This window comes from Verruconis gallopava (assembly GCF_000836295.1).
Source record: "Verruconis gallopava strain CBS 43764 unplaced genomic scaffold supercont1.6, whole genome shotgun sequence".
Taxonomy (NCBI): domain Eukaryota; kingdom Fungi; phylum Ascomycota; class Dothideomycetes; order Venturiales; family Sympoventuriaceae; genus Verruconis; species Verruconis gallopava.
The window spans coordinates 904347-930389 of NW_015622142.1; the positions used below are offsets into that span (position 1 = coordinate 904347).

At 52.6% G+C, this 26043-nt stretch overlaps 9 protein-coding genes across 11 annotated transcripts; 5 read left to right on the forward strand and 4 right to left on the reverse strand.

Annotated features, from left to right (window-relative positions):
* Nucleotides 1-10: 10 nt before the first annotated feature.
* On the forward strand, nucleotides 11-1365 carry PV09_02613 (uncharacterized protein; the record flags this gene model as incomplete). Its single annotated transcript, XM_016355685.1, has 3 exons — nucleotides 11-217; nucleotides 349-504; nucleotides 574-1365. The coding sequence occupies 3 exons, from the start codon at nucleotides 11-13 to the stop codon at nucleotides 1363-1365; spliced, it is 1155 nt and encodes a 384-aa protein (XP_016216821.1).
* Nucleotides 1366-2783: 1418 nt separating this feature from the next.
* PV09_02614 (uncharacterized protein) lies at nucleotides 2784-4457 on the forward strand (the record flags this gene model as incomplete). The annotated part of the gene is made up of 3 exons (XM_016355686.1): nucleotides 2784-2961; nucleotides 3012-3992; nucleotides 4042-4457. The coding sequence occupies 3 exons, from the start codon at nucleotides 2784-2786 to the stop codon at nucleotides 4455-4457; spliced, it is 1575 nt and encodes a 524-aa protein (XP_016216822.1).
* A 1067-nt stretch (nucleotides 4458-5524) lies between these two features.
* On the forward strand, nucleotides 5525-9193 carry PV09_02615. 3 transcript variants are annotated; one of them, XM_016355687.1, is made up of 7 exons: nucleotides 5525-6207; nucleotides 6261-6609; nucleotides 6661-7180; nucleotides 7242-7733; nucleotides 7796-8035; nucleotides 8105-8808; nucleotides 8869-9193. In XM_016355687.1, exons 1-7 carry the CDS (start codon nucleotides 5892-5894, stop codon nucleotides 9002-9004), a joined length of 2757 nt encoding a protein of 918 aa, XP_016216823.1. In that variant the 5' UTR covers nucleotides 5525-5891; the 3' UTR covers nucleotides 9005-9193. The 3 variants fall into 3 exon arrangements, with proteins under 3 accessions (XP_016216823.1, XP_016216825.1, XP_016216824.1); XM_016355689.1 differs by having other exon boundaries at nucleotides 8105-9193; XM_016355688.1 differs by having other exon boundaries at nucleotides 7796-9193.
* Nucleotides 9147-10411, reverse strand: PV09_02616 (uncharacterized protein; the record flags this gene model as incomplete). The annotated part of the gene is made up of 3 exons (XM_016355690.1): nucleotides 9147-9459; nucleotides 9521-10196; nucleotides 10262-10411. 3 exons carry the CDS (start codon nucleotides 10409-10411, stop codon nucleotides 9212-9214), a joined length of 1074 nt encoding a protein of 357 aa, XP_016216826.1. The 3' UTR covers nucleotides 9147-9211.
* Nucleotides 10412-12945: 2534 nt separating this feature from the next.
* On the reverse strand, nucleotides 12946-15200 carry PV09_02617 (uncharacterized protein). The gene is made up of 2 exons (XM_016355691.1): nucleotides 14747-15200; nucleotides 12946-14692 (listed from the first exon to the last, which is right to left on the reverse strand). Exons 1-2 carry the CDS (start codon nucleotides 14992-14994, stop codon nucleotides 13135-13137), a joined length of 1806 nt encoding a protein of 601 aa, XP_016216827.1. The 5' UTR covers nucleotides 14995-15200; the 3' UTR covers nucleotides 12946-13134.
* A 1136-nt stretch (nucleotides 15201-16336) lies between these two features.
* Nucleotides 16337-18774, forward strand: PV09_02618 (uncharacterized protein). The gene is made up of 2 exons (XM_016355692.1): nucleotides 16337-16875; nucleotides 16923-18774. Exons 1-2 carry the CDS (start codon nucleotides 16637-16639, stop codon nucleotides 18628-18630), a joined length of 1947 nt encoding a protein of 648 aa, XP_016216828.1. The 5' UTR covers nucleotides 16337-16636; the 3' UTR covers nucleotides 18631-18774.
* On the reverse strand, nucleotides 18707-19720 carry PV09_02619 (uncharacterized protein; the record flags this gene model as incomplete). Its single annotated transcript, XM_016355693.1, has 4 exons — nucleotides 18707-19281; nucleotides 19342-19510; nucleotides 19566-19626; nucleotides 19683-19720. The coding sequence occupies 4 exons, from the start codon at nucleotides 19718-19720 to the stop codon at nucleotides 18707-18709; spliced, it is 843 nt and encodes a 280-aa protein (XP_016216829.1).
* Nucleotides 19721-20273: 553 nt separating this feature from the next.
* Nucleotides 20274-21664, reverse strand: PV09_02620 (branched-chain amino acid aminotransferase; the record flags this gene model as incomplete). Its single annotated transcript, XM_016355694.1, has 3 exons — nucleotides 20274-20991; nucleotides 21061-21358; nucleotides 21421-21664. The coding sequence occupies 3 exons, from the start codon at nucleotides 21662-21664 to the stop codon at nucleotides 20274-20276; spliced, it is 1260 nt and encodes a 419-aa protein (XP_016216830.1).
* Nucleotides 21665-21974: 310 nt separating this feature from the next.
* PV09_02621 (uncharacterized protein) lies at nucleotides 21975-25287 on the forward strand. Its single transcript, XM_016355695.1, has 2 exons — nucleotides 21975-24175; nucleotides 24228-25287. The coding sequence occupies exons 1-2, from the start codon at nucleotides 22337-22339 to the stop codon at nucleotides 25251-25253; spliced, it is 2865 nt and encodes a 954-aa protein (XP_016216831.1). The 5' UTR covers nucleotides 21975-22336; the 3' UTR covers nucleotides 25254-25287.
* Nucleotides 25288-26043: the final 756 nt, after the last annotated feature.

Below are 26043 nucleotides of genomic sequence, written 5' to 3' on the forward strand. Positions count from 1 at the left end.
CCCCGGTTCGATGCTGGCCAGCAAAGACCACGACCTCCACCGGAAGCGCCGCGCCGTGCTGAACCCTTACTTCTCCCAGCAGAGCGTGCGAAGGCTGGAGCCGGTCATCAACGACACGCTTTCCAACCTGCTCTTCCGCATGGAGGGCTGGGGTCGAGCTGGAGAGGTGGTGAACATGAACGTGCCTTTCAGAGCAGCGACGAAAGACATCATTCAAGTGAGCTGGGAGGGGACTTTGTTGTTGCCTCCACCCCACCGCATCCCTTTTCTTTTGTTGTCTTTCTACCGACGCTAATGGACACGTAGTCGTATGCTTTGGGAGAAGGCGACAAGTTCTTACTGATGTAGGATTGCAACGCACCCTTCTTCGACGTCCTGACTCCACAGCGCATATGCCACCTTGGAACGCATGTGTACTGGTTGGCGTGGATCATGGCACGCCTGCCGCCCTCCCTGATGATTGCTCTTCTTCCAAGGGTTGGCGTATTTGCGAAGTTCATGCAAGTACGTTGAACCAGCGCGCTCGGGATCATATGTCGGGGCCTTGCTAACCGATCTGAAACAAACGAGCAGGACTTGACGGCACAAATCGAACATATTCGCAACGCCAAGGAGCATCCGGAAGGCAAGACGATCTTTCACGAAATCATACGGAGCGACATACCCGACTCCGAGAAGGAGACGAAGCGCCTGGCGGACGAGGCGATGGTCATCCTCATCGCAGGCTCGGAAACCACGGCCTCCACTTTGGCAGCGATCATGTACCACCTGCTGTCCGACAGACCGATGCTGGCTCGACTTAAGAAGGAACTCGAGGACGCGTTCCCGGACGCGAACCAGCTGCCCGACGCGTCGAAGCTGGACAAGCTCCCGTTCCTCAACGCCATCATTCAGGAGGCGATCCGTCTCTATCCCGGCGCCACGCATCGCCAGGATCGCATCGCCCCAGACGAAGACCTCGTTCTCGAATCGTCCGACGGCGGCACGTTCGTCATCCCAGCTGGCACTCCGGTGGGTATGTCGCCGTCTACCATCAACAGGCACCCGGCCCTGTACGGGCCCGACCCGGACGTCTTCCGACCGGACCGCTACCTCGAGAACCCTAGACTGGCGAGGCACAACTTCAGCTTCTCCAAGGGGGGGAGGGCGTGCATCGGCATGAACCTGGCGTGTCAGGAATTGCAGAGCTTGACCGCGGGCATCTTCCGGAAGTACGACGCCTTCGACCCGGAGGCGACGGATCAGGTAGGTCCAACGCTGGAGCTGTTCGAGACCGTCAGAGAAGACGTGGCAATGTACGCCGATTACATCACCATCTGCCCCAGACCCGGAAGCAAAGGTCTGAGGGTGAAGATCAGGAATTAGGCTCCGTCCAGGCCTTGAACCTTTTTACGAGCCTCGGCGCAGTCAGCGAAGGAGTCCTTTGTTTAAGGAGTAGTTGGCGGAGGAACCCTTTACACGGTTTAATATTTTGTACCAAAGACAAGAAAAAACCTGAGGTTGGATGAATCTTGAGCTGCGAGAGGAATGAGATGCAGAGCGATGCGATCGGATATCTAATGTCTTAATGTCTCTTTGTCCTTAACAAATCAATTGAGGGCAGACTAGTTCACCCTCAACCTTAAATAGACCCACATGGACATTTCGCACTTGTCAAAATATCACGTTCCTCTTTGGAATCGAACATAATAAGTTCGCGTTGCTAAACACGGGCCAAATATCGTGGGGCGTGCAGGCTGAAAGAGAGGAGGGGAAGGGGAGAGGGGGGAGGGGGCTCTTCCAGGACGGGCGTTGAAAGGAAAGCAAGCTTAGCACGAGACGACGGTTGTGCGATTCTCTCGCACGGTTGTCTGTCGCAATCTCCCCCACCCCCCGGCCCGTCGAAACCAACAGTTCTTTTTCTTTTTGTGCACGTTGCATTCTGGCCGTGTTTCACAAACTCACTGACCTGCCCTATGTGGCAAGCTGCCTCGCAACGTTCGAGCGTTGAGGCTCCTGTCCGCATGATCGCACAGCAGAAGAAAAAAAAAATCCCCCCCACCCCTTCCCTCCACCGAGCCTCAGGAACGGCGTTTCCTTCGTAGCATTGAATGTTCCCCTCCCATACCTTGTGCATGCAACCCCGTTTTGAGACGAGGATCCTGTTCGAGGCCAGAACATGGCTCAAGGACTGGGACCGGACTGGGACCGGACTGCTGAGACCTCCCAGCTTTGAGTTCGCGGTGAGAGAATTGAGGGGGAATCAACTTGTTCGTATAATCAAACGTGCCACGTGAGGAAAGACCGTAATGAAAGTCTGATTCTGAAGAAGTGTTTTCACCGTCGATTTTTTTTCCCTTTCGGTCTTTACGGGGTGGAACAGGTGCTCCTTCTCTGGTATGCGTAGCTTGAACCGTTCGTCCCGAAGTGCCAAGGGCGCGATGTTTCAAGGAAGACCCGCAGAATGCTCGAAGCTCGAGGCTGTGATCTTCTAATGGTAATTTAAACAGGTTCAGATGCTTACCCGTCAGAAGCGTGTGCAGACATCCGAATGGTCACTGCGGAACGTCCATCGAACTTCGTGGCGCGGGAAGGTGCAAGGTACCTTAATGCATGGAACATTCTTCTGAGCCGTCGGCGATGAGGCTCTTCAAGACTCTGGGATATAAATTGAGCGATCGCAATGCCCTGAAAGCCTTCCTCTACCAGCAACATAGTCGCTTGTTGACCTTTGATAATTGTCTTTCCCTTTTCTTTTCCGTTTCAGTCGTTCGTTGTATGTATTCTTTCTGCGAGTGACCATAATGTTTGTACTTTCCACGTTCATTATTGCCATCTCTGGTTTCTCCACGTTTACACGGGCCGTGAACCTCAAGGACCTTCCACCTCCTCCTAGATCAAAGACACTCTCTCGCAGATATGGTAATTCCACAGACCTTTCTTGCTTAGACCTTCAAAGCGAGGAAACCTTCATATGGGGTGGTTCGTCTTGACCTTGATGTGACATGATCCTTACTGATGAATGACCCTAGCAGCCGACTCGAGCAGCAGCGCTGTGCTTGGACAGCTCCAAGTGCGCATGCCGGGGGACTCTGAAAATATCCTCTCCATGGAACGCTTTACATATCTGACAAGCGCCATCAATTGCACACAGACCTCTATGGACATCGCGTTCAAGGATGACGAGGCCTTTGGTTATGCAAAACGCGTGTGGGACTGGGTGAATGGTGCCGACAACCATAGCTTCGTGATGGTTGCGGGAACGGGCGACTGTGGATGGAATACGGCCCGCCAACCATTCATCATTTATGATATGATGTATGACGACGACGCAAATATTGCGCATCTCACGGCCAATGCCTCAGATTGGCAGGATGCTATCCATAGTTTTACGCTTGACGTCGGTCATCTTTCAGATCCACAAGACCTCACGAAGCGCGGAGACCATGATAAAGACATCACCATTGATTTCAACCACGATTTTCCAATCAACTACACCTCGTTGTCAGTTCCTCCTCTTAGTTTTGGTGTAGCGTGCTCCAATTGCGCTACCTCCGGTGAATTCCTGGTCCAGATGCACTTGGAAACTATACTCGGAATTCCAACAGACATGACCGTAGGACTCCAGCCTCAAGGCGTGTCCTTGGAGATTGATCCTACCGTCTTTCTTTCGGCGGATCTCACCTCCTCCTTGAAGAAAGAAGTTGAACTGTTTGCTATTCCACTCGAAGCTATCACCATTCCAGGAGGTGTTCTCAACATTGGCCTCTCGGTCCCCGTTACGGTTGGTGTTTCTGTTGGACCGCTGCAGGCTGCTACGAACATCGGAGGGGGGGTTAAGGTAGCGATTCCTGATAATGCGACTGCCATGGTAAATATCCTCGATCCAAATACTCAATCTTCGGGCTGGGATCCAATTGTCACGACCAAGAACATCACTATCGATGCAAGGCTGCAAGGCTCCGCGAGAGCATACATGAACGTTGGCCCAGCACTCGAGATAGAAGCAGTTGGTAGGATAGATGGTCGAGTGCGGGTGGGAGGTGCTAACTTGTTTTATAGGAACTGGTGCGAAGCTCACGGCCAATATTGGTCCAATGATCCAGGTTAGAGCCGCGGCTATTGCCTCCACAGGCGCGGCGTGTGCCAACGATGCGGCAGCCCGCCACTATGGTGTTGATCTAAGCCCGACGTACGGAATTGTTCAGAACATTGCTCTCCAAAATATGGTTTTGGGCGAGACCAGCACATTGGTCGGCAATGAGGTTGGTCTTTGGATCCATCAACTTCCGAACCTTTGCTATCCCTTCGGCGAGCCAGGCTCGGTGACGGATACGACGACCATAGGGGGCGATGTCCCAGCACCTACTCAGCCGCCTACTAGTGTCCTCACTGGAAGCACTGCGTCCTCGGTCTACGCCTCGTTGACGGCGACGCAGACTGCACCTGCAGAGACGGAGAGCGCATCGTCGCGGTGAGAGAAGAAAACAAGGGAGTTAATCATACTAGAATCTTTACGGGTGGGGATTGTAATGAATATTTCTGCACGGATATGCCACGTGTAGTGATGAAGCTACTGTGAAGATATCGGGATGTGCTGTTTCCGTTGCAAGCGTTTGTGCATGGAATAGATCGGGCAGTTCATGGACGTTAAATTTTCTTTTTTTTTTTCCCTCTGTTCTCACGTATGCAGAAAAAGGAGAAACTGCAGCCCTATGCCTGCGTAGTGTCGATAGAAATTGCACAAGAAGCAAGTGTACACCCAGTGGGCCCGCATTGACAGCAGACATGATAGACCGAAGTCGAGGGCTGAACATGTGATGTTCGCGCCAAACAAGTCGGGGATGGATCCAGTGTCCTATCTTGATCAAGACGAGTGTGCGCGGATCTCATCAGATAAAAAGACATCCAGGGCCTGGAACTGGTCGTACGGGATTTGACGATTGGCGGTGCATGGACGGACTGTCACGCCCGGTCCAGAGCGTGGTTGGGGCGAGTGATGAGGTCATGCAACCGAAACCACCACCGTTCGCATGCCAGCCGGTCCTCGCGAGAAGCAGCTGTGTTTGTTGCCGGCTGGGATGTGCGCGTCGAGGCGGTGTCTCGTATAGTCGGCGCCGAATGCCACGTCTTAACACCGAGCGAGGTTCTGACGACGGGAGAAGCTGGCCAGCGGGCACGAGGGCGCGAGGGGACGCGAGGCCAAGGCGGCGAGCCGAGACGTCGACGGGCAACGGGCTGGGATGAAGAGTCAGAGTTGCTGGCCCGCGTACGAGATGCAGACTGAACGGAGGGCGGTGCGGACACGGCTTGGTCGCCCACGAGGCGGAGGAGACGCTGCGCTGGAGCAGAGCGCACCGCTCGTCTGCGCGCGCGGTCGAGGTTGACGAGCACGGGCAGGGCGGTTGGTCGGATTACTAACGGCCAGGGTGCGCAGGCCGCGACTGACACAGCGCCGGGCTAGCGGCCCCCTAGGCCCTATCAAGGCCCGCGGGCAGCGCCTCTGGTGCATCGCGCCCTTCGAACGCCGTTCTTCGTCCCGCCCCAAGAAGTCCACGCATGTCCGAGTGCCTGGCGAATGGATGAGTCGTGAATAGTGGTGCCTAGTCTGGTGCTGCTCTGCACGCCGCTCCGTTTCGCTCTCGTCTTCACGCATTTCAACCGTCGTGATTCCCCTCCAAACCTGAGGCGATACCAGGCCGGCAGGCTTCGACTCTCCGCCCTCCGTTCCAGCTCGTCGTCCAGATCCTGTGCGCCGCGCCAGCGTCGAGACTTCGTGACCGTGCCAGCGTTCGTGGGGCTCGTGGCTTCGAGCCGTAGGGCTGTTCGGTGCAGACATCGCCCACACGAGGAGCACCGCTGCCGCTCAGTGGGCCTACAAAAGCCCGAGGCGTTCTGCTGTTCGCGCCCTCATGGCTCCTCCCGAGGTTGGCGACGATGCGCACGCCGACTACTTCAATCAATTGCACCGCCCGTTGCCCGACCAGTCGAGTGCGGACCCGGCTGCGTCCAAGAACGGCGGCAACGAGGGACGCCCCCTCAACGAGACACAGCCAAAGGCCAAGCGAATAGCGTGTGTGCTGTGCAGGAAGCGGAAGCTGAAGTGCGATGGCGCGCGACCCAGCTGCAGCACTTGCAAGAGACTGTCGCACGACTGCGCGTACGACGAAGTGCGCAAGAAAAGTGGCCCCAAGCGCGGCTACGTGAAGCTGCTGGAAGCCCGACTTCGTATGCGCCGCCCGCCCTTCGACGTGTGCTGCCACACTAATCAGAGCCGGTAGAACAAGTGGAGACTCTGTTGAAAACGCAGGAACAGCCCGAGTCGCGCCATGCCGTGACCACGCCTCCTTCTGCGGCCGCCTCCTCGTCCGCCCACCATGCTGCGACGGCGCCGGTGCCGGCTCCGGTGTCGATGGGCTTGGGTACCGAGCCGCCTGTCACCATGGCTGACTTCACCATGCCGCCGGCCGTGTCGAGGGGCAGCGCGTTCAGCAACGACTTTGTTACTGACACGATCGCCTTTCAAGATAGCGGCGTAGGCAATGATTTTGCCAGCGAATCTTTCCCGTGGGAGATGGTGGGCTTGGGCCTCGAAGAGCCCTTGCCCGCCCAAGACACGATCGACGAACTGTACGTCGTCCTGGACGAAGCTGCATTTGAACACCGGCTGACCACTCGTAGACACCGAATATACTTCGAGAAGGTGCATCCCTCGTGTCCAATTATCCACCGCGCAAGATATCTTGCGACCTGTAATCTGAGTCATCAAATGCGACCCCCAGTAGCCCTGCGCTACGCCATGTGGACGATGGCCGCATCGGTCTCCGACAAATACGAAGGCTTGGCAGAGCATTTCTACCTGCGCACTCGCAAGTACTTGCAAGCGGATGAGATGCGTAATCACGGAGAAGGAATCGTCAGTCTCCAACACTGCCAAGCATGGGTTATCATTTGCATCTACGAATTCAAAAACATGTACTTTCCCAGGGCGTGGCAGACGACGGGCCGCGCGGTCAGAATGGCACAAATGCTCGGCCTCCACAGGATCGACGGCTTTGGCTTGGACGTGAAACAGTGTCTACCTCCTCCGAAGGACTGGGTTGAGCGAGAAGAGCGAAGACGAACATTCTGGTTGGCCTTCTGCGAGGACAGATACGCCAGCGTTGGAACAGGATGGCCGATGACGATTGACGAAAGAGACGTAAGTATCAGTATTAGATGGCCAGTTCGAACACGGAGGGGAGCTGAACTGAAATCATCAGATCATGACAAACTTGCCCGCTTCCGAGGAAGCGTTCCTGTCGGGAAATCCCGAACAGACGTATTCGCTCGAACAGGCGCTCAAGCCCAATGGTGCTTCCAAACTCTCATCGATCGGAGGCGTCATCGTCTTATCGTGCATGTTTGGTCGTAACCTCCTTCATCTGCACAGGCCGAGCCCAGATGACAACGACGACGATCTAAACGGCGAGTTCTGGAGGCGACATCGCAGAATAGAAGGCATTCTGTCGCACACGGCACTTGCTCTGCCGGAACGGCTGCGCTTGCCGGCCGGTCTTGCGGATCCAAACGCCGTGTTCATGAACATGTCAATTCATACTTCGGCTATTTGCTTGCACCAAGCTGCTATATTCAAGGCTGACAGGCACAAGCTTCCACCCAACGTCGGCTCGGAGTCTCGAGTGCGATGCGTGGCTGCCGCTGCGGAGATCGCGCGCATTATGCGGATGCTTAGCCACCTAGATCTCTCCAATGTAATTTTTCTTTATCCCCCGCATATTTGGCATGGCTTCCAAATCGCTAACCTTCATTTCAGATGAATCCCTTCCTTGCCTTCTGCCTCTATGTCGCTGCTCGAGTCTTTATCCAGTACCTCAAGTTCAGACCCAAGGACGAGCAGATGACGTCGTCTTTGCAATTTCTCCTGGCTGCGATGCACGCGTTGAAGCGAAAGAATCCGCTTACCGAGTCGTTCTTGGTTCAGTTGGACGTCGATCTGGAAGGCATGAACATCGATGTCGGAATGAGGGTAGATCAGGCCGCAAAAGACCGTCTGGTAAGATTAGAAGAAAAAAGAAATATAATCACTTTGTCTATTTCGTTTTTGATACTAACATGCGACAAGTGCGAAGTCGCGATCAACGACAATCTTGATTGCACCCCCCTGCTCCAAATTAGGGATTCCCAGGCTCAAAATTCAACCCTCAACCAAAATTTCCGCCAGCAAAGCAGGCCAAATGCCTATTCCACCAGCTTGCCCATTGATTCAAACGCCACCAATACCATCAACGTTGATTTCAACATGATGAACAACGCAGATTCTCCATCATACTCTCTACCGAATCGACAGCGAGGAGGCTTTTCTGGGCCTGCCAGCGTTGGACGCGTTGCAAGCATCAGCGACTCACTTTCACCGTCTGGGTCTGACAATGCTCCATCGCCAGCTAACGAGCGGGGCAGCTCTCGAAGTACTTCCTCGAAGGATGCCTCGTCACACACTTCGTTTACGCCACCTTCAACGACCGGACTTAACGAAACAATTGGTAGCCTTCCAAACAACATCAGCACCTCGACCTCTCCTAATACCACAAGCACGGGCCAGACCCCGGGACCGTATGGTACAAGCACGTTCTTCAATAATTCGATGGATAGCAACACGTATACCAGCTTCCAGTCTGATTTTTTCGTTCAATCGATCGGGGGCGCCACTTCTCCTGGTTTCGGGATCAACAACTTCGACATGTCCGGTGTCGACATGAACATATCAACGGGAATGACACCCATGGCTACGGACACAGATTGGAGCAGGATGATGGAGGATATGGAACGGTTTGCTGGCAATCCTACCAACGCTCACAACGGCTAACTAACTGTACAAAAATAACGCAGGACGGGTGGAAACATGTCCTTTTCTTATGGCTCTAACATGGGCGAGCTCATCAGGATCGCGTTGACGAATTCCCTTTTGTGTAGGATGCATTGGCATCGCAATGATTGTACATTTGGGTTGGACACGGGCACATGATACCAAAAGAATTGTGATTTAATTTGCGGCGTATGGGATCATAAGGGCAAAGCAACACCCCTCTACCGAGATGTATGTATTCTAGCAGTTCTTACAACGTAAGAGTCTGATGACGATCATATAACTTTTCACCCCTCAAAAATAGACCAGCTTTTACCACTAGGACCAGCACACAGCGGTCTTGTCGCGTGTACCTTGTTAGCAATCTCACGGCTCGCCCGCGATTTCGATCACGACTTTCTGCGCCGACACACCCTTCCTCAGCATGTCAATGCCGTCCTGAACCTTCGATAGACCGCCCCGGAGAATGACCGGGTCTGGTTTAGCAAGGAACTTCCCGGTCTCCAAGGCAGTGGGCATGAAGTCGTGCCACACAGCCTGCCCAATCTCCGGAGCACCCGTGCCCCAAGCCCCTTTCAACTCGTCCTCTGTGAAACCCGGGGCAAGTCCGTTGACTGGTCATGACATAAGCCAAAAAAAAAAAATGCTCCGCACGTTATCAAGCGCAGGACGTACCTAGAACAGGCTGAACGTTGGAGGGGAACGTAGCCTGCGGCCACAGCACAATCGGTAGCGTGCCACCTCCGATGTCTCCAAGAAGCTTGCCACACGCGCGCTGGGTTTCCGCGCTGCCGATGCAGTCCACGACGCAGTCGCCGTGCTTGAGCACCTTTGCGATCTGCTCGACGACGTCCGGACTTCGGTGGTCGAAGGCTTCGGAGGCGCCCAGGCTCCTGACGTACTCGAAGTTGGACGCGCCGCACGCGGTGACGACGCGCATGCCCGCGGCGACGGCCAGCTGCACGGCGCAGCCGCCCACGGACGAGCTTCCTCCCCACACCAGGACCGTCCGGCCCGTGGGCTGCGGGCCGGGCGTCAGCGGTAGCGGCAGCGGCAGCGCCAGGTTCTGGAACAGCGCCGCGGCGGCCGTGTCGACGCCGAGCGGCAGGACCGCAGCGTTGGCCAGCGGGAGGTCGTCCGGGACGGCGCACACGAGCCGCTCGCGGCACACCGTGTACAGCTGGTAGCCGGCGCGGGCGGGCTTGTGCGTCAGCAGGCTGTCGCAGTGGCCGATCACGCGCTGGCCGATCCTGAACCTGGTCACGTCGGAGCCAAGCCGAACGACGGTGCCGGCGACGTCGGTGCCCAGGATGAAGGGGTACTCGACCCTGAAGTACGGCGCGTCTTGCATCTGCATGCCGTCGACCCTCCGTCAGCGCATTGTCGCCCCCCACCCGCGTACAAAGAGCGGCTCACCTTGTAGTCCGTCGGGTTCACCGCCGCGAACGCGACCTTGATCACCACCTCGTTCGCTGCCAGGTTCGGCGGCGGCGGCGGCGCCGGTCTGACCTGCAAGGGCCGAGCCTTCTCGGCCACGAGCCAGGCCGCCTCGTTCTTGATGTCCATGTCCGTCTCGCTCTGTTTCCCTTTGGGAACTGGAGAAAAAGTCCTAGATTCGACGGCGAAGAAAAACCGCTTCTGAATCGCGTCCGGACTCTGTCGCCTCTCCGTTCGATTCCTTGGGGCTATTTATATTACCGCTCCGTCCTGGCGGTTTCTGCGGACCTCCATCGCGTCGAGAATTTCTAATCCCGTGGTGCGACGGACTCCCGCGTCTTGCTGACGGCAAAGCGTAGGAAATAGAGATCAACGGCGTTGGCCATGTTTCTCTGTTAAGGAAAGCGGTTTGAGGTACTGTCCGCAAGAACTGAACCCAAGTGTGACCCGAGCCCAGTTGTGGAGTCTTGATCTGTCCAATCAATTCTTGTGGCCATGTCGAATTGTCGACACGGAATTCCGTAGGCCTGCTTACAAACTTCTCCCCCACTCACTCTCTCCCCCCTAGCCACCCCTGAAGTTCAGTATCAAACCCTCAGATGTGATTATCAATTGTGTGCTTTTTCTAGGATGAACCTTTTCATAGTTGGCTGCGAGCCGACATGAGTGCAAATACCTCTTTCGTATGTCCACTGTGTAGTAAATATTTCAACGACAGTGAGGACAAACGATCGATACGCATATGCAACACATTTACTGATTGACACAGAAAAGTCAAAGACTAGGCACCTAGCATATTGCAAGAGTAAAGGCAGACAGCCTCCTAGGACGAGGAGGCGATCGTGCCTGAGATGTATCAAAGCCAAAGTGCATTGCGACAGTCTTTCCGCACCTTGTTCCAGATGTCTACAAAGAGGTCTAGACTGCGTGTATGAAGCCGGGCAGCATTCCAACGTGAACATTCCGCCGTCTGCCACGATGCGGTCTTTGGACGATACATTCCGAGTCCATGAGCCAAGTGCAACGGCTTCGTGGCCCTCCCAGCAAGACTCTTTGATATCCAATTCTGAAGACTACACAGGAAGCGGGACTTCAGAGTGGAATGCCAAACGCGCTGCCTCTTCGCAGGGGCCTAATTCATCCTCAGATGCCCTGACTCTATCACCTGTTGAGGAGTGGGATTTGTTAAATGCCTTTATTAGTTCTTCCGTTGATGTGAACTCGATGACCTGGCTGAATCACCTTGATGCAGGGCCAGATCCGCGGGCAGATCACCTGCTTTTACGACCCATCAAAGCCTTTTGGCCAAGAGGGCTGAAGTGGCGGCAGCTGTCCATAGTGAGGAAGTCCGTACTAAGCACCTTACGGACGTATCCTATTAAAATGGTAGCCGATTCGGATCTGCCACTGTTCATTCATCCGATGTGCTTGGCAGCAGAGAAACGCTTGAGGAGCAGAAGCTCGCCAGGACCACTGACCAGTTGCGCAGGAATCGTGGCACTGTGGTCGACGAAGAATGAGAATAACACGCGCTACCTGTGGAAGATACTGCGAATGGAACAAGAACGTTTGGCGGCCGACGCCAGCTCGAACGACGACTGGGACGCTGTCGCTGCGCTGCAGGCCATCACCATATACCTTCTGCTTCGAATTTCAGCAGACGACGACGACGAGCACACGAACTTTGACGTTCCACTGATTCAAACAATGTCAAGACTCTCGCGGCGAGTCAGAGGAATAACGCAACGTTACTGCGACCCAGCATCGACCGGAGTCCCCAGCTGGGAAGCCTGGGTTCTGGTCGAGTCCCTGCGCCGCACCATCTCCACACTGTTCATCATCGAGTTTCTGTTCGACATCTCGCCCGGGCTGGACGGAAACCGGTGCGACAGCGTCCAGTATTGGTCTGAGACGCTGCTGCCCAGCGCTCGGCAGCTTTGGGCGGCGAGAACGCGATCGCTTTGGGCGCAAGAACACGGCCGTTTGAAAAACGACCTCAGGCCGACCTTCGGGGAACTGCTTAGGCACGACAGCATCGACGCGTGCCGAGGCAGCTTGCTTGATTGGTGGATGGAGCAGGTGGATGAGTTTGGAACCTTGGTGATCAACGCAGCGAGCTTGGCTGAAGGTGTTTCGTGAAACCACCGTGCGGCGACAACAATCTGCAAACTTACTCCGCGACTATGCTCTCCTCTTACCAGTGGAATCTTGCCTGGGAGCAAAGGCGCCCTCGATCCAGTCGTGCCTGTCAGATTCGCCCGCGACTTTCGAAAAGCAGAACCTTGTGCACAAGCTTGTCCGAATCCCAGCTCGAAGTCATGACCTCAGTCACATTCGCTGTCCATGTGGCCATTCGTTTTGCTTCAACGGACGTAAGCGTCTACAAGGGCAATGGAGTTGAAGAATGCTGCCTTCCAGGTCAAGCCCATCTGACAAATTCCCTAGGATGATATGGCATCCTTTGCATCACGAAATGTCTCCTGGTAAAAGCCAAGCGAATCTGTTCAAGATCTGAACACGCCCATCATCGTTTTGCTTTTGCATGACGCAGTTTGGGATCTAACCCTCCCGTTGTTCTACAAGACCCCGGGGAGACTTTACGTCTTGGAATTGGCCACGAACAAGGACGTACAGCATGTTAACTGAAAATAATTTCGAAAGAGAGTAGTGTACGCAACGTGAAACAATTGCTATGTACATATGTTGTATGGACTAATCACGCGATCATGATAATTTGAGCCGTAATTCTAGGTATATCCTCATCACGAAAAAAAAAAACACCAGAACACCTCGCTATATATGCATGCATGGGAAGAGGCAAATCATGCCAGGGAACTCACTCAAATGGGCTTTCAGATCGCGATGCCCCTCCTCTTCCATCCATTTGGACCTCGCCACGCCCAAAACCACAGCGCGCAAGCGACGAGCACCGAAGCGGCCATGGCCCAAAAAGTTGGCGCGTAGCACCTCATTCCGTAGCAAAGCAAGTCACCGTCGTGGTTTTCATGAGATGCTGCCGATTCATAAACCGTGGAATAGACGATGCCCCAAATGGCAGCACCTAGAGCTGGCATGGTAGCTACGATTCCCCAGTTCGTGCCAAAGTTTTCCACTCCCCACACCACACTGATAAGGATCGGTGTGAGAGAGAACACGGCGCCGTAGCCCGCGCCCACAAGGGCGCTAACCGCCCAAAATCGTTCACCATGATTTTGAATCACGCCCGAGGCGAGAAGTATCTGGCCAAGTGAGTTGAGAACAGCAAAGGCTAGAAGGAACCAGACGCGAGAAATACTAAAACGGTTCTCATCCGCCGGCGGAAGCGAGGCCAAGGACGAAGCTATTGATGTTGGTCCGCGTCTGTGGGGGTTTGGGATATGGGCCGGCGCTAAGAAGTCGGTTAATGTGCCTGTGAGCAATCTGGCCACGGTGGAGGTGATAGCCACTATAGAAACATGTGTAGCTGGAGACGTGTTTGTCTGTTCGCCAGGCCGATGCAAAGTGCCGATGACTGTGCCAAGGTTATTGATGAAAGCCTCGCCAGGGCCAGTGACGAGAAAGAATCCACCCGCGAGCCACCACATGGTCGAGTCCGAGAGGAATCGCTTTGTCTCGGCATTCAAGAGCCAGTCTTTTCTTGCCTTCTCTTCAGCCTCTTTGGCTTTCAGCAGCTCCGCTTCAGACTGTATGAAGTCGAATTGTGAATCCGACATGTCCCTAACGCTGATGGTTCCGTAACCGTGTTGTTGTGCAGCACGGTTGAAGAACTCATCTTCATGCAAAAGTCCGCTCTGCTCTAGCTCGTCTATTGCCTCTTCAATCATTTCTTCCTCGTCCACTACTTTCAGTGCAAACGCATCGATGATGCCCATGCCGAGTAGCGTGCAACCTAAGAACAGGAAGAAACGAAAGACGTCCACATCGCCCCTGCTTCCATCTTCTCTGGTCTCATACAGCGCTTTGCTTCCGACCTGGCTTACCCACATTCCGCTTAAGCCAAAAGAAGCAATGGGCATAGCAAGGGCGATGCCCTTATTCTTGCCCCGTCCAAAGTTCTTCGCGCATGTGCTGGTTGACGCCATGTACATACAGCTTGTGCCCATGCCAATGAGTACGAATGAAACGATCATGGTCCAAAGTGGCCATCCTTCTCCGCCTAGTTGTGTTGGAGGCCCGCTCTTATATGCGAAGGCAGCTACGAGATAGCCGATGCCAAAAAAAGCTCCTGCTAATACCGCCGGAGGACGTGGGCCATAGCGATCGCACAAGTAGCCGAATGCGGGAACAGGGAGATAAAGGCCGAGTTCCGCTGCTATGGATATTACGTTGACAGCTGCCTGGCTGTATTTGAGACGCGACATGAACAAATGTCCATAGAGCGAAAAGGCAGTTATGGATCCGCAGCATAGGCTGTTTGTACTGTTAGCTCTGTAGATCTCGGCATGTGCGCGATGGATATCGTACCAGCTCAATATAGCACACACAAAGCTAGTGTATCTCACAACTTCGCGCTTCATTTTGGCTCTATCTCGTTCATAGATGCCTTCAGCCACTTGTTCAAAGAATGACGGTGCTGCGCTGCCGCTCCTGCTCGTCCCATGGCTAGGTCCGGGCGAATGATCCGGTCTATCATGTAGCAAGGGCCTTCTCTCTTCCCGCGAGGATGGAAAGTCCAGCTTATCAATGTGGTTGTTGCCATCGTTCGGCGCCATGGCGAGCGGGTACACGTGGGGATTTCAACGGCGGGGAGGGTAAAAAGAGAGAATGAAAGTGAAATAATTCAGACAAACATCACAAATGAGAAGGTAAAGAAATCAGGTAGCAATTCAACGCTTTGGATTTCTGGATTAATGATTGGGTGTTTTCGGAGTGATTGGACGTGGAGGAGCGACTCGGCGACGCGGAAGGACAGATGACGCCAGCGGACGGAGTGAAGCGCGCGGCTTGGCGATTCCGACAAACCGGGACCTCAAGGAACTTTTCATGTTCTATATATACTTGAAGTTTGGCTGTGAATATCATTTCCTTTTTGTGTGCTATGGTCTATGCCAACGTTAATTTGACATCAACCCATGGATTCATTTGCAGAATCTGTAATCCTATTGGTATTGGTCAGAATCGAGCGATGTCATGTGTCAGGTTGCGTTGAACCGTTACAATACATTTTCAACGGCGTCTACATTTCCGTTGGATTCAAAGAAAAGGTCAGGATGGGCCTCGATCGGACCATCTTGAGGCTCGCCGTGTTTCCTTCCGCAAAATTGGGTATCTACTTGTCAAATGCCTCTCCTTGTTAAGATCGAAGTGAAGCAAGAGTACCCATCTCTTATCGTTTAATGCACGGTTGGAGGTAAACACGTCCCGCCGTGGAACGCTACGCAGTTTATTTCCAGATTGCAAGTTTATCGATGGAGCCTGGCTAAGGTGCTTAACATTTGCTCGCTTTCTACATTGCATGTACCTCCAGAGCAAAGCTCGCAGCCGACCTTGGATTTCGCTCAACAGTCATGCAAGGCCGATTCAAATTGCGGCCGTTGGACGTGCATAGGTAAGACTTCGTAACGCCCGAGTCAGAATGTACGCTCAGTCTGTCTCCTAAGTGCTAGAGAACACTGAATAGTCAGAACGCCACTCATGTACCCCGACTCTTGCTTCCTCTCGTTTCTGAAAGATTTGATCTATGGTTCGTTCTTCCAATCCAGAAGAGTCTTTTGCGAATGAAGGCTGTAAGTTGACAGGACCCAGTGTTTTTCTACTTTGATAGTCGGATCAAAGCTCCCCAGTTTTTCGCCGGCCTCCTTGATGCAAATCACAGCAGTGTCTCGCACCCTGACTCGGAGATTTGCGAAAATCGACACCAGGATATTCCATCTATTTTGTCCAGACCGATCTCCCTTAGCTAAGATCCGTTTTCTGTAGGCTTGGATCGTCATGCTATCTTGAAACCCTATCTCTGGACTCTCAGATTGACCTAGCACATGCAAGAAATCTGATTGGCCTCTTTGACGTATGCCGAGGGTGTTTCTCCGCACCCCAATGACAACGCGTCGTGCGGCAGCTTTGATGCTCCAAAAATGGTGAAATCTAACCACTTTTCCGGCTACTCACTGGTCTAATCCTGCTTCGAGTCGTCACATGCCTACTCGGAATCCCAGTGTGCGTACTTATTTCACGTTGCATCGGGTACGGGCTTTTCTTCACACCTTCTTCCAGGCGAGCAGCTAGTAGAGGTCGTGCCATTGCTGCATATGCAGGCGAACCCCTTCAAACAGTTGGCATTATTTCTGTTCCTCCGTCAACATCTCCTGCGCAACGCGACATTTTTGTCTTGGACTTGCGATTTCCACCGCAGCCATGACTTCAAGTGAGGCGGGAAAGGGCTACCATCCCATAAGAGAAGACTTGCGGACGCAGATACATCGGGTCAATGGCTATGACCGACAGAAAGGCTACACATACTATCCTGTGGTTGTGGTCGGAGCTGGCTTCGCTGGCATTGCCATGGCTTGGAAACTCCAGGTCGAGCTGAAGTTTGACCAATATAGAGTTTTCGAGCGGCAATCTGGCGTTGGAGGCACATGGTGGATTAATAGGTTAGTAGCATGTAATTGCAATGAAGTCGCAGTGCTGAGTGCTCCAGATATCCCGGTGTTGCATGTGACGTTCCCGCCGTGTTCTATTCATACTCGTTCGCACCAAATCCGAAGTGGACGTCTATGTACCCTCCAGGCCCGGAGATCTACAATTACTTACAAGATATCTGCGATGAATACAACCTCACTGACAAGATTGAATTAAACACGGATGTCCGCGTGTGCAAATGGCTGCCGCAAGAGGAGTGCTGGGAAGTCCAACTGGCACATATGAAGCCTGGCATGGGTGATTTGTCCTCGAAAGAGCGGGCCCGACGAGTCAGAGAGGAAGGTGAAGACAGTGTATGGGTCAGCACAGAGACAATTCGATGCAAGATCCTGATTAGCGGTGTCGGCGGCATTGTCGAGCCAAAGGGAGCACCAAGCAACATAAAGGGCTTCGAAAAGTTCAAAGGCGTTTGCTTCCATTCTGCAAGGTGGGATGACAGTGTCGATTTTCAAGGAAAAGATGTCGTCGTTCTTGGGACAGGTTGCTCGTCGGCTCAGCTTGTTCCTCGTTTAACCAAGGCCCCATTCAATGCAAAGTCCGTCACGCAAATCATGCGAAGTCCGCCATGGGTTGTGTCCAAACTTCCGCCACCAGGTGGAGATGAAGGGTGGGCGAAATGGGCACCCGTTGTTTTCACGTACGTGCCAGGAGCACTTCGAGCAATGCGACTTCTTCTCGCATCGGTTGCTGAGTTCGATTGGCGACTATTCCCTGACGGCGAATGGAACAAGAAGCAACGAGCGAAGCTTGAAGCTTTCGAACTTAAGCGTATGAAGTCGATCGTGCCTGAGAAATATCACGATATCATGACGCCGGACTATTCAATTGGCTGCAAGCGTCGGATATTCGATGCGGAGTGGCTCACAAGTCTCAACGAACCGAACATTGAGCTCACCACGCTCAAGCCAACAGAGATTCACGAGCGTAGCATAACACTTGGACCAGAAGTATCATATCCAAAGGATGCTAAACCGGGCGAGGCTAAGGAAGTGCCTGCTGACATCATTGTTCTTGCCAACGGATTTGACATGACCCGCTGGCTCTCTCCTCTTGAAGTCCGAGGCACGCACGGTCAAGATCTCGTCGATACGATGCAAGAACGTGGGGGCCCTCAAGCGTATCTCGGCACTGCTGTAGACGGCTTTCCGAATTTCTTCATCATCTTTGGCCCGAACACCACCACAGGACACTCATCTGTGGTCCTCGCGATTGAGAACATGGTCAACCACGCAAAAAGGTTCATTAAGCCGATCCTCAATGGAGATGTGAGAACAGTAGAAGTCAAGAAGGAAGCCGAAATCAAATGGGCTCAAGACATACAAAGGGAGCTTAAGAAGACAGTCTTCCAGACCGGTGGCTGCAATTCGTGGTATTTCGACGAAACTGGCTGGAACTCGACCGTGCTGCCTTATAACCAGATTTGGTTCTGGTACAAGTGCAGATTCCCCAAATGGAGCGATTGGACAATTAGCTATACTCGGAAAGGACTGATAAAGTTGGTCCTCTCAAGGCTAGTCAAGTTTATTGGTGTGATGTCTTTCCTCTTTGGCTGGTACCGTGCCAGACAGGAAGGCCTCAGTCTGAAAGAGTACGTGCTCGACTCGCTGCAGCGTTTGAAGGGATACTCGAAGCTTGCGGCCTTATTGGCAATAATGCAGCTGCAAAAGCAATTGAAGAAAGCGAGCAAGTATATCATGAATTTGTAAAGTTGGATCAGAAACTTCGGCAGAAATTGTGTCACAATAGGTTAATTTAGACATCGTCTTCGCACAGCACATGTACTCAAGAACCCAGATAGGCCTTTATATAGCTGTAATTACCACCCAGCCATTTGCTACCCTTGAGCTTCACTCCAGGACACGCTTTGCAAAAGATCCAAACAGATACCAATAGCAAACTTGCAACTACGATGAAAGCTTTCCGTCTTGACGAGAAGGCTTTGAGAATTTTTGAGCGGTGGTTAACTGCAGTACCCTTCTCCAAATCCCACGCTGGGAGCTTCTCAAAATCCGAATCTAGCATTTCCGCTGTTGCATCGTGCAACGTAGGCTTTTTGACGGCGCTTATCCTCACAATCACCACTTCAAACTTACCCTCCTGGTCCCCAAAGAAACTTCGACACATGATTCCAAAACGTCTCACACGTCTCGTATTCAGGCGCTGCGCATTTTTCTTCTCGCGCCCCCGATACGTGGCTCGAAATTGGTCCCAAGGAATCCACAACAATACGTGATCTTGTTCCTTTGTATTGGGAGAAACCTTAAAGTCGTGCTCATATGAGATGGTGGACTGCTCGCGGCCCGTATCAGGGTCTCGGGGCAACAGCGTGTCCTTCACAGTCAGCGTGTACCGCATTTCTGAGCCTGTCAGCCAAAAATATCGCGCTGGAGCGCGTAAGAGAGAACGTGCTGGCCTACCATCAGCCCTACCGATCACCATCTCGATCCCATCATAATCGCTCAGGTCCCAGCTGATGTCATCGGAAGCCGTTCTCTGGCTTGCAAATCCGGCACCGCCTAGCGTTTTGACATCCAAAGTGCCTTCAAAGGTAGCCGCACTTCCTCCATCTGATACGGCCAGATAAGACTGAGAAAGCATGTCAGTCTCCCGTGAGAGATGGAGTAGCTAAGGGATAATGTACTTGCGATTTTCCTGCCCTGACACGGTCGTCTGATGCTATCCAGTCCGATTTTCTCCATGGTCTACTTAGAAAAGTCAATCTGCGTCTAGTCGCCATGGGAAAGAACAAAGCACATACGTTTTGCCGCCAAATAAATCCAACCTTTGTTCCTTCATTATTACGCTACCGTGAATAATATAGATCAATGCTGAGAAGCCTTGGAAAAAACGTAGTTCAAGAGTCGCAATCGTTGAAAGATGAAAGCTTGTGCTGCGGATGCAGGGATCATGTTAAACAACGTCATGCATCCTAAGCTTAAAGCACTCCATGCCGCGGTTTAGAATATCTCAAGCTGGTGAAAACCATGGCTAGTACATACGGTTCTGGCCATCAAAAGAGACAAATAAGCAGCTTAATACATCATTAAAGGAATTTTGAAGAAAAATAATGAAGAACAAGCACTGGGAAACTAACTATCCAGCTCAGGTGACATTGAACATCCTTACTACCAAGTTTCTCCGACGGCCACGAGGATGTGAAAGATCCTGCTTCTTCTAAAGATATAAGCCCTCATGTGATTCGACTTTCGCAGCCCTTAACATTCGAAATGATAACACAGACTGGCCTCTTCTCATCTATCCAAGGGCTAGTGCAGCTTTTTTCTAACGCTTCTGTTAAAACGCCACGGTCAATTCGCAATAGACGAACTCAGAAACAGAAGAAGACGGTCTAGTGTACGATATGACTCCAAGGATGGCCTTCTTCTTCTCCCCTTTGGATCCCTTCAATCCAATCCTTCATCTGCTGAGCAATTGGTCCCGCCTCCTGGTCTTCTGGTAGCCCACAATTAATCAACCGACCCTTCCAACTGATCCTTCGTACCGGAGACACGACTGCAGCTGTTCCAGCACCGAACACCTCGAGCATGCGACCCTCATCCGCGGCATCGGAAATTTCTTGCATGGTGTATTTTCTCTCTTCAACCTTCCAGCCCTTGGGGACCAACCGCTCGCGCGCAAGGGCAAGAATACTATCTCTAGTTACGCCCTCTAAGATGGTTCCGTCCAAGGGCGCAGTCACAAGCGTCGGCACACCCGTCTCTTTGTCCTTCCATGCCGCAAAGAGGTTCATCGTACCCACCTCAGTCACATATTCCTCCTCGCCGAATAGCCACAGGTTCTGGTGGAAGCCACGCGAGGCGGCAGCCATCTGAGGGACAATGCATGGCGCGTAGTTAGCACCCAGCTTTTTGTCGCCAACACCTCCAGGCCAGGCGCGAACAGCGTAGTCTGTTGCTTCAAGGGAGACGGCTTTGAAACCCGTAGGATAGTATGGACCGACCGGAGATGCGATTACAAAGAGGAGGGCTGAACCAGGAGGGCCAACGCCCAGGGTTCGCTGTGTGCCTATTATTGTCGGTCGAAGATACAGGGAGTAGCCCGGATCTCTATTGGCAAACAGGCCAAGTCAGCATTCGTAATAAGTAAGAGGAGCCGGAAGTGGAGGGTTGCAATACCTAGGGATGAAGCGCTCGTCAAGCTTGACAAGCTTGCCTATTAAATCGATGAGAGCGTCGCCGTCAAAGGTGGGCAATGCGATGCGGGCGGAGGATTTATTCAACCGTTGCATATTCTTGTCTGGTCTGAAGAGACGAATTTGACCCTTGGCATCTTTGTACGCTTTCATGCCCTCGAAGCAGGTGAATGCGTAGTGAAAGACGCACGTCGCGGGATCCAACGACAGGTTTTGGTAGGGAGTTATCCGCGGATTGAGCCAGCCCTCTGATGCAGTCCATTCGATGGAAAGCATGTGGTCTGTAGCAAATAGAATAAGCTGGGTGCACGGATTCTGTGTACGGAAATGTCTGAAGTCGCACCTGTAAACGAATGTCCAAAGACGAGCTCATTATTCGGCACCAGCTCCTTCGGCGTCGTCGTCTTGGTGATAGACAGCTTTGAGGGCTCAATATCAAGCCCCCGCTCAGCAGCATGATTGGCATGTATGCTGTACCATCGCTGGCCCCTCTGCACCAAAACAGGGGCTAGTCGCGTGGTCGATGTTGTGCACGGTGTGGTTCGAGTAAGCGAAGTCAACGCCCGCCGGGTACTCCGTTGGAACATGGCGGTGCCTCGATGTGCAAAAGGCCCAATTGACTTAACGTAATACCCAAGGAGGACGAGGAGAAGGGGGAGATGACTGATAAACTAAGGAACGAGGAGCGATGTCGGTGGGCAGTGCGGATAACGGAGCTTATTTACGGATGTCATTTGCTGGGCGCGACTTTTTTGGACTCACCCCGTACGCTGACGGCGTGAAGATGATGGTGGATCATGACTCGCCCGGGTGAACCGCATGAGCCACAGCCCGCGCGCCACATGCCGGAGTCGCCAACATCTCCGTCACTGCGGTAGGCGGCCTCTAGGCAGAGGGAATGGAATCAGCTCGTCCACGCCTTTGAGTTCGAGTTTCTCTTCCGATAACTAATTACTCAAGGCAAATTCATTCGCTCCTCCGTCGTAGGAACAACTGAGCCCCGCAATTCACGCCGTCCAATCCCTATTGGCGCTCTCGCCATCTGCAACGTCTTTTCCATCGTTTGGACAGCGGACTGATATACAGACCCTTACGGGACCTCGTCATTCGTCTATGAGCGGGTTATACTTTGGCACGGCCAGAGCTTCTCTTGCTTGACATTCGTCGCTTGCATCCATTGGATGGATTGCTGACCGTTACCTCGGGGCAAGAGAAATGACACATCACCACCACCGATCTGGCCACGCGACAACAGCACGATGTGGTCCTCGGCGTTGAAGTCATTCCAATCCAACATAAACGCCAACTACAAGATCGCCGACACACCCGCCTCCACTGCTGGCCCTTGGCGCATTTTTGAGGCCAAGAACAGGAGCACCGGCAAAGCAGTTTCGGTCTTCGTCTTCGACCGGAAGACTCTAGAACCCCACACCGGCGGATTGGCCTCCTCCAGAGGCAGCTCTTCCTCCATCAAGTCTGCACAGGATGCTGTCGTTGAGCGCTTGAAGAGAGAGGCCTCCTCGCTGGCCAGGCTACGACATCCCAGCATACTAGAGCTCGTGGAGCCAGTGGAGGACACGAGGAGTGGAGGACTACAATTCGCCACGGAACCAGTGACAGCAAGCCTTGCATCTCTCCTGAAAGAGAAGGATGAGCAGGAAAAATCAGGAGGTGTAGGGGGGCGGCGCAGCAGATATGTCGTCGACGACCCAGAGAGCGGAGGCAAAAAGAGGAGAGACATTGAGATTGACGAGCTGGAGATTCAGAAGGGTCTGTTGCAAGTCGGGAAGGGACTGGAATTTCTGCACGAGAGTGCGGGGCTTGTGCATTGTAACCTGACGCCAGACGCAATCCTCATCAACGCAAAGGGCGACTGGAAGATTGCTGGCCTCGGCTTTTCAGGCAAGAGCGAAGGATCAACGGTTGCGACGTCTGCGCCACCTGTAGCGGTCTCGGAAATTCTTTACTTTGATGCGAGACTCCCCAGGTTCGTACAGCTTAATCTAGACTACTCTTCTCCGGATCTAGTCATGGACAGTAAAGCTTCCGCGCCCGCGGACATGTTCTCGCTGGGGCTGTTAATCGTGGCTCTGTACAACTCGCCGCATCAGAGTCCGTTGGAGACGAACATGAGCATAAGCGCATACAAGCGACTCTTTGCTTCTTCTTCAACTACTCCAACACAAGCAAACAACTTCCTATCATCCACACCGCTGCCACGCCCAGTGTTAAATTTGCTCCCAAGGCTCATCACGAGAAAACCTGCAGCACGCATGACTGCGCGTGAATTTCAGGAAGCAGAGTACTTCGACAACATCCTCGTGTCCACAATCCGCTTCCTGGAATCCTTGCCGGCGAAAACACCGAATGAGAAGTCCCAATTCCTCAGAGGCCTTCCACGTATCATCAGTCAGTTCCCTAAGACGGTGTTGGAGAAGAAAGTCTTGCCAGTGTTGTTGGAAGAGATGAAAGACCGTGAACTCATCGCCCTCATTCTGCAAAATGTGTTCAAGATGATAAAGCTTATGCCCTCGTCTAAACGTGCGGTTAACGAAAAAGTCGTGCCAAAGCTGCGCGAAGTATTCCTCCCTAGTGGTGGTGGGGGCCATAAGAAAGACGCCGCGACTCAAGAACGCGATAGTTCGAAGGAAGCTGGGCTCATGGTCCTCCTGGAGAATGTGGCGCTCATAGCAGAGAACACAAACGGCAAGGTATTCAAAGACGATATCTGGCCTATCATACAGTTGGCGATGGAGTCGCAAACGCACTCACTAGTTGACGCATCGCTTGGCACGCTGCCTGTCATTTTGTCGACTCTTGATTTTTCAACAGTGAAAAATGACGTCTTCCCTGTTATCGCAACTGTGTTTAGTAAGACTAGTAGTCTTGGTATCAAGATCCGTGGGCTAGAGGCACTACAAATTCTGTGTGGTGGAACACCAGGTGGAGAAACCGATGGTGGTGATGGGCTGGACGGGTTCGATCCTCAAGAACAGAGCAAAAAGAAACAGCAAAGCGTTATTTTGGACAAATATACTATCCAAGAGAAGGTTGTGCCACTCTTGAAAGCTATCAAAACGAAAGAGCCCGCTGTTATGGTAAAAAATCCCTTGTTCTTGTCTACTAGGTCTATACTAACGGACGCGTTAGATGGCCGCTCTGGATGTCTTCAAAGAGATTGGGAAGATCGCGGACTCCGATTTTCTAGCCATGGATGTACTACCCATCCTCTGGAACATGAGCTTAGGACCTCTCCTCAACCTGCAACAGTTCCAAGCCTTCATGGCACTCATCAAATCGCTCTCATCACGCATTGAATCAGAACACACGCGGAAATTACAAGAGCTCTCAGCTACAAACGCCACTACTGCCAATAGAGCGGATTTCATGTCTAGTTTGGCGCCGACGAATCGCACCAACGGTCTCGATGACGCTTCTGGGGATAATCATGACTTTGAAAATCTTGTTTTAGGCCGAGATAAGCAGAGCAGAGCCAATAGCAACGTCTTCGACAGCTCATTAGATTCTTGGTCACAACCGTCGCCTTCCGTACCAAGACCTTCAGGTTCGAGAACTACAAGCCCAGCAGTAACCTTTTCGTGGTCGACACCGCCGCAACCACAGACGATGAGCACATTAAAACCAGCCCAGAACAGCGTATCTCGAACCGTGACACCGGATCAGTCTCTAAGTGCTTTCACGACGTTGCAGCCTTCTACACCGTCGTCGACAAATACGATAGGCGCGTCCAGCTTTAGCACTACGCCCTTGCAAACAATACAGCCCATGCAGCCCATTCTGCCATTACGCCCGACTTCGCAGGCAACCACTGCCTCAAGCAGGACGATTGACTGGTCTTCAGCCGCGAATATGAGTAGCGCGTCTGTATGGGGTTCAAATAGCGCAACCGCGACGACCCCGAATTACACGACGTCTTCGGGTATCAATGCGTGGGGGTCACAGGCCTCTACAAGTTCACTCTCACAGCAGCAAACGAGTTCCTTTGCGATCCCACCCCCTCCTAAATCGCCGTATTCAAACTTTAGCATTGCGCCGCCACCTGCTCAGCAACAACAAACAACGACAAGCAATACTTTTGGCGGGATGGGCAACATGCAGTCCCAAAATCAAATGGGACAGAAGCATGGCATTGATAAGTACGAGAGTTTACTTTAGAGAAGCAAAAATTGATGGCATGATAATGTTTTGACTGATGCTGAACCTGGCTTGTGCTACGCGATGAAGTTTCGAAACACGTGTCAGATGAAAACGCGCAAGTAACCAATAACCGTGAAAGCAGTATCGATTGATCAGCTGTGGATCAAGTCTATCCACTATCAATTTTCCGCCCTAGCGGATCTCGGTTGCTTCGTCACTGCGTTGTCGACTTAGCGATGTCGAGCCGCGGTTGTAGATATCACGCTACTTTAGCGCTTGCATCAGACATGCAATCCTTTGATTCCATAACTGTTTCCAAGCCAACGTAAGTTAGAAACTGAGTCGTCACGAATGGGGAAAAAAGTTCTACGCGAAGCCTGGAATTTGAAACGCAGAATAAATCATCTACTGCATAAGCAAGGTTAGGGCATGCCTTTTTGATCGACACTTCGTGGTCAAGTTCGAGGGCAAACGCGAGATATCTAAGGCGATCGTACGATACAGTCAACATTCATATATAGAGGCGGTGCAAAATTGAGTGAACACCCCAACAATGATTGCCCTCGACAGATTTACCCGAAATGATTCGTAGATCTTATTCGTCTTCTAGAAGGACCAGCATCCGGAAGAGCCGAGTGTCGATCCTCGCATCATGGAAAGTCAAAAGTTTGCCGAAGTGACAAGCAGGACTTGACAAGGACGGATGAGCGCTTAGAACAAGTCAACCTCGCTGATGACAATCAATCTGGTAGATAGGATCAATTCCAAGGACCCCACACCACGTTGCGTGATTCTCGGACCATGGGGT

Coding starts and splice junctions, on each gene's coding strand:
- PV09_02615 (XM_016355687.1), top strand. CDS start 5,892: ATGGCTCCTCCCGAGGTTGGCGACGATGCGCACGCCGACTACTTCAAT. Junction 8,036..8,104: donor AGGCCGCAAAAGACCGTCTG/GTAAGATTAGAA, acceptor ACATGCGACAAG/TGCGAAGTCGCGATCAACGA. Junction 8,809..8,868: donor ATGATGGAGGATATGGAACG/GTTTGCTGGCAA, acceptor AAAATAACGCAG/GACGGGTGGAAACATGTCCT.
- PV09_02617 (XM_016355691.1), bottom strand. CDS start 14,994: ATGGCGCCGAACGATGGCAACAACCACATTGATAAGCTGGACTTTCCA. Junction 14,693..14,746: donor GTGTGTGCTATATTGAGCTG/GTACGATATCCA, acceptor CAGTACAAACAG/CCTATGCTGCGGATCCATAA.
- PV09_02618 (XM_016355692.1), top strand. CDS start 16,637: ATGACTTCAAGTGAGGCGGGAAAGGGCTACCATCCCATAAGAGAAGAC. Junction 16,876..16,922: donor GGCACATGGTGGATTAATAG/GTTAGTAGCATG, acceptor TGAGTGCTCCAG/ATATCCCGGTGTTGCATGTG.
- PV09_02621 (XM_016355695.1), top strand. CDS start 22,337: ATGTGGTCCTCGGCGTTGAAGTCATTCCAATCCAACATAAACGCCAAC. Junction 24,176..24,227: donor CGAAAGAGCCCGCTGTTATG/GTAAAAAATCCC, acceptor CGGACGCGTTAG/ATGGCCGCTCTGGATGTCTT.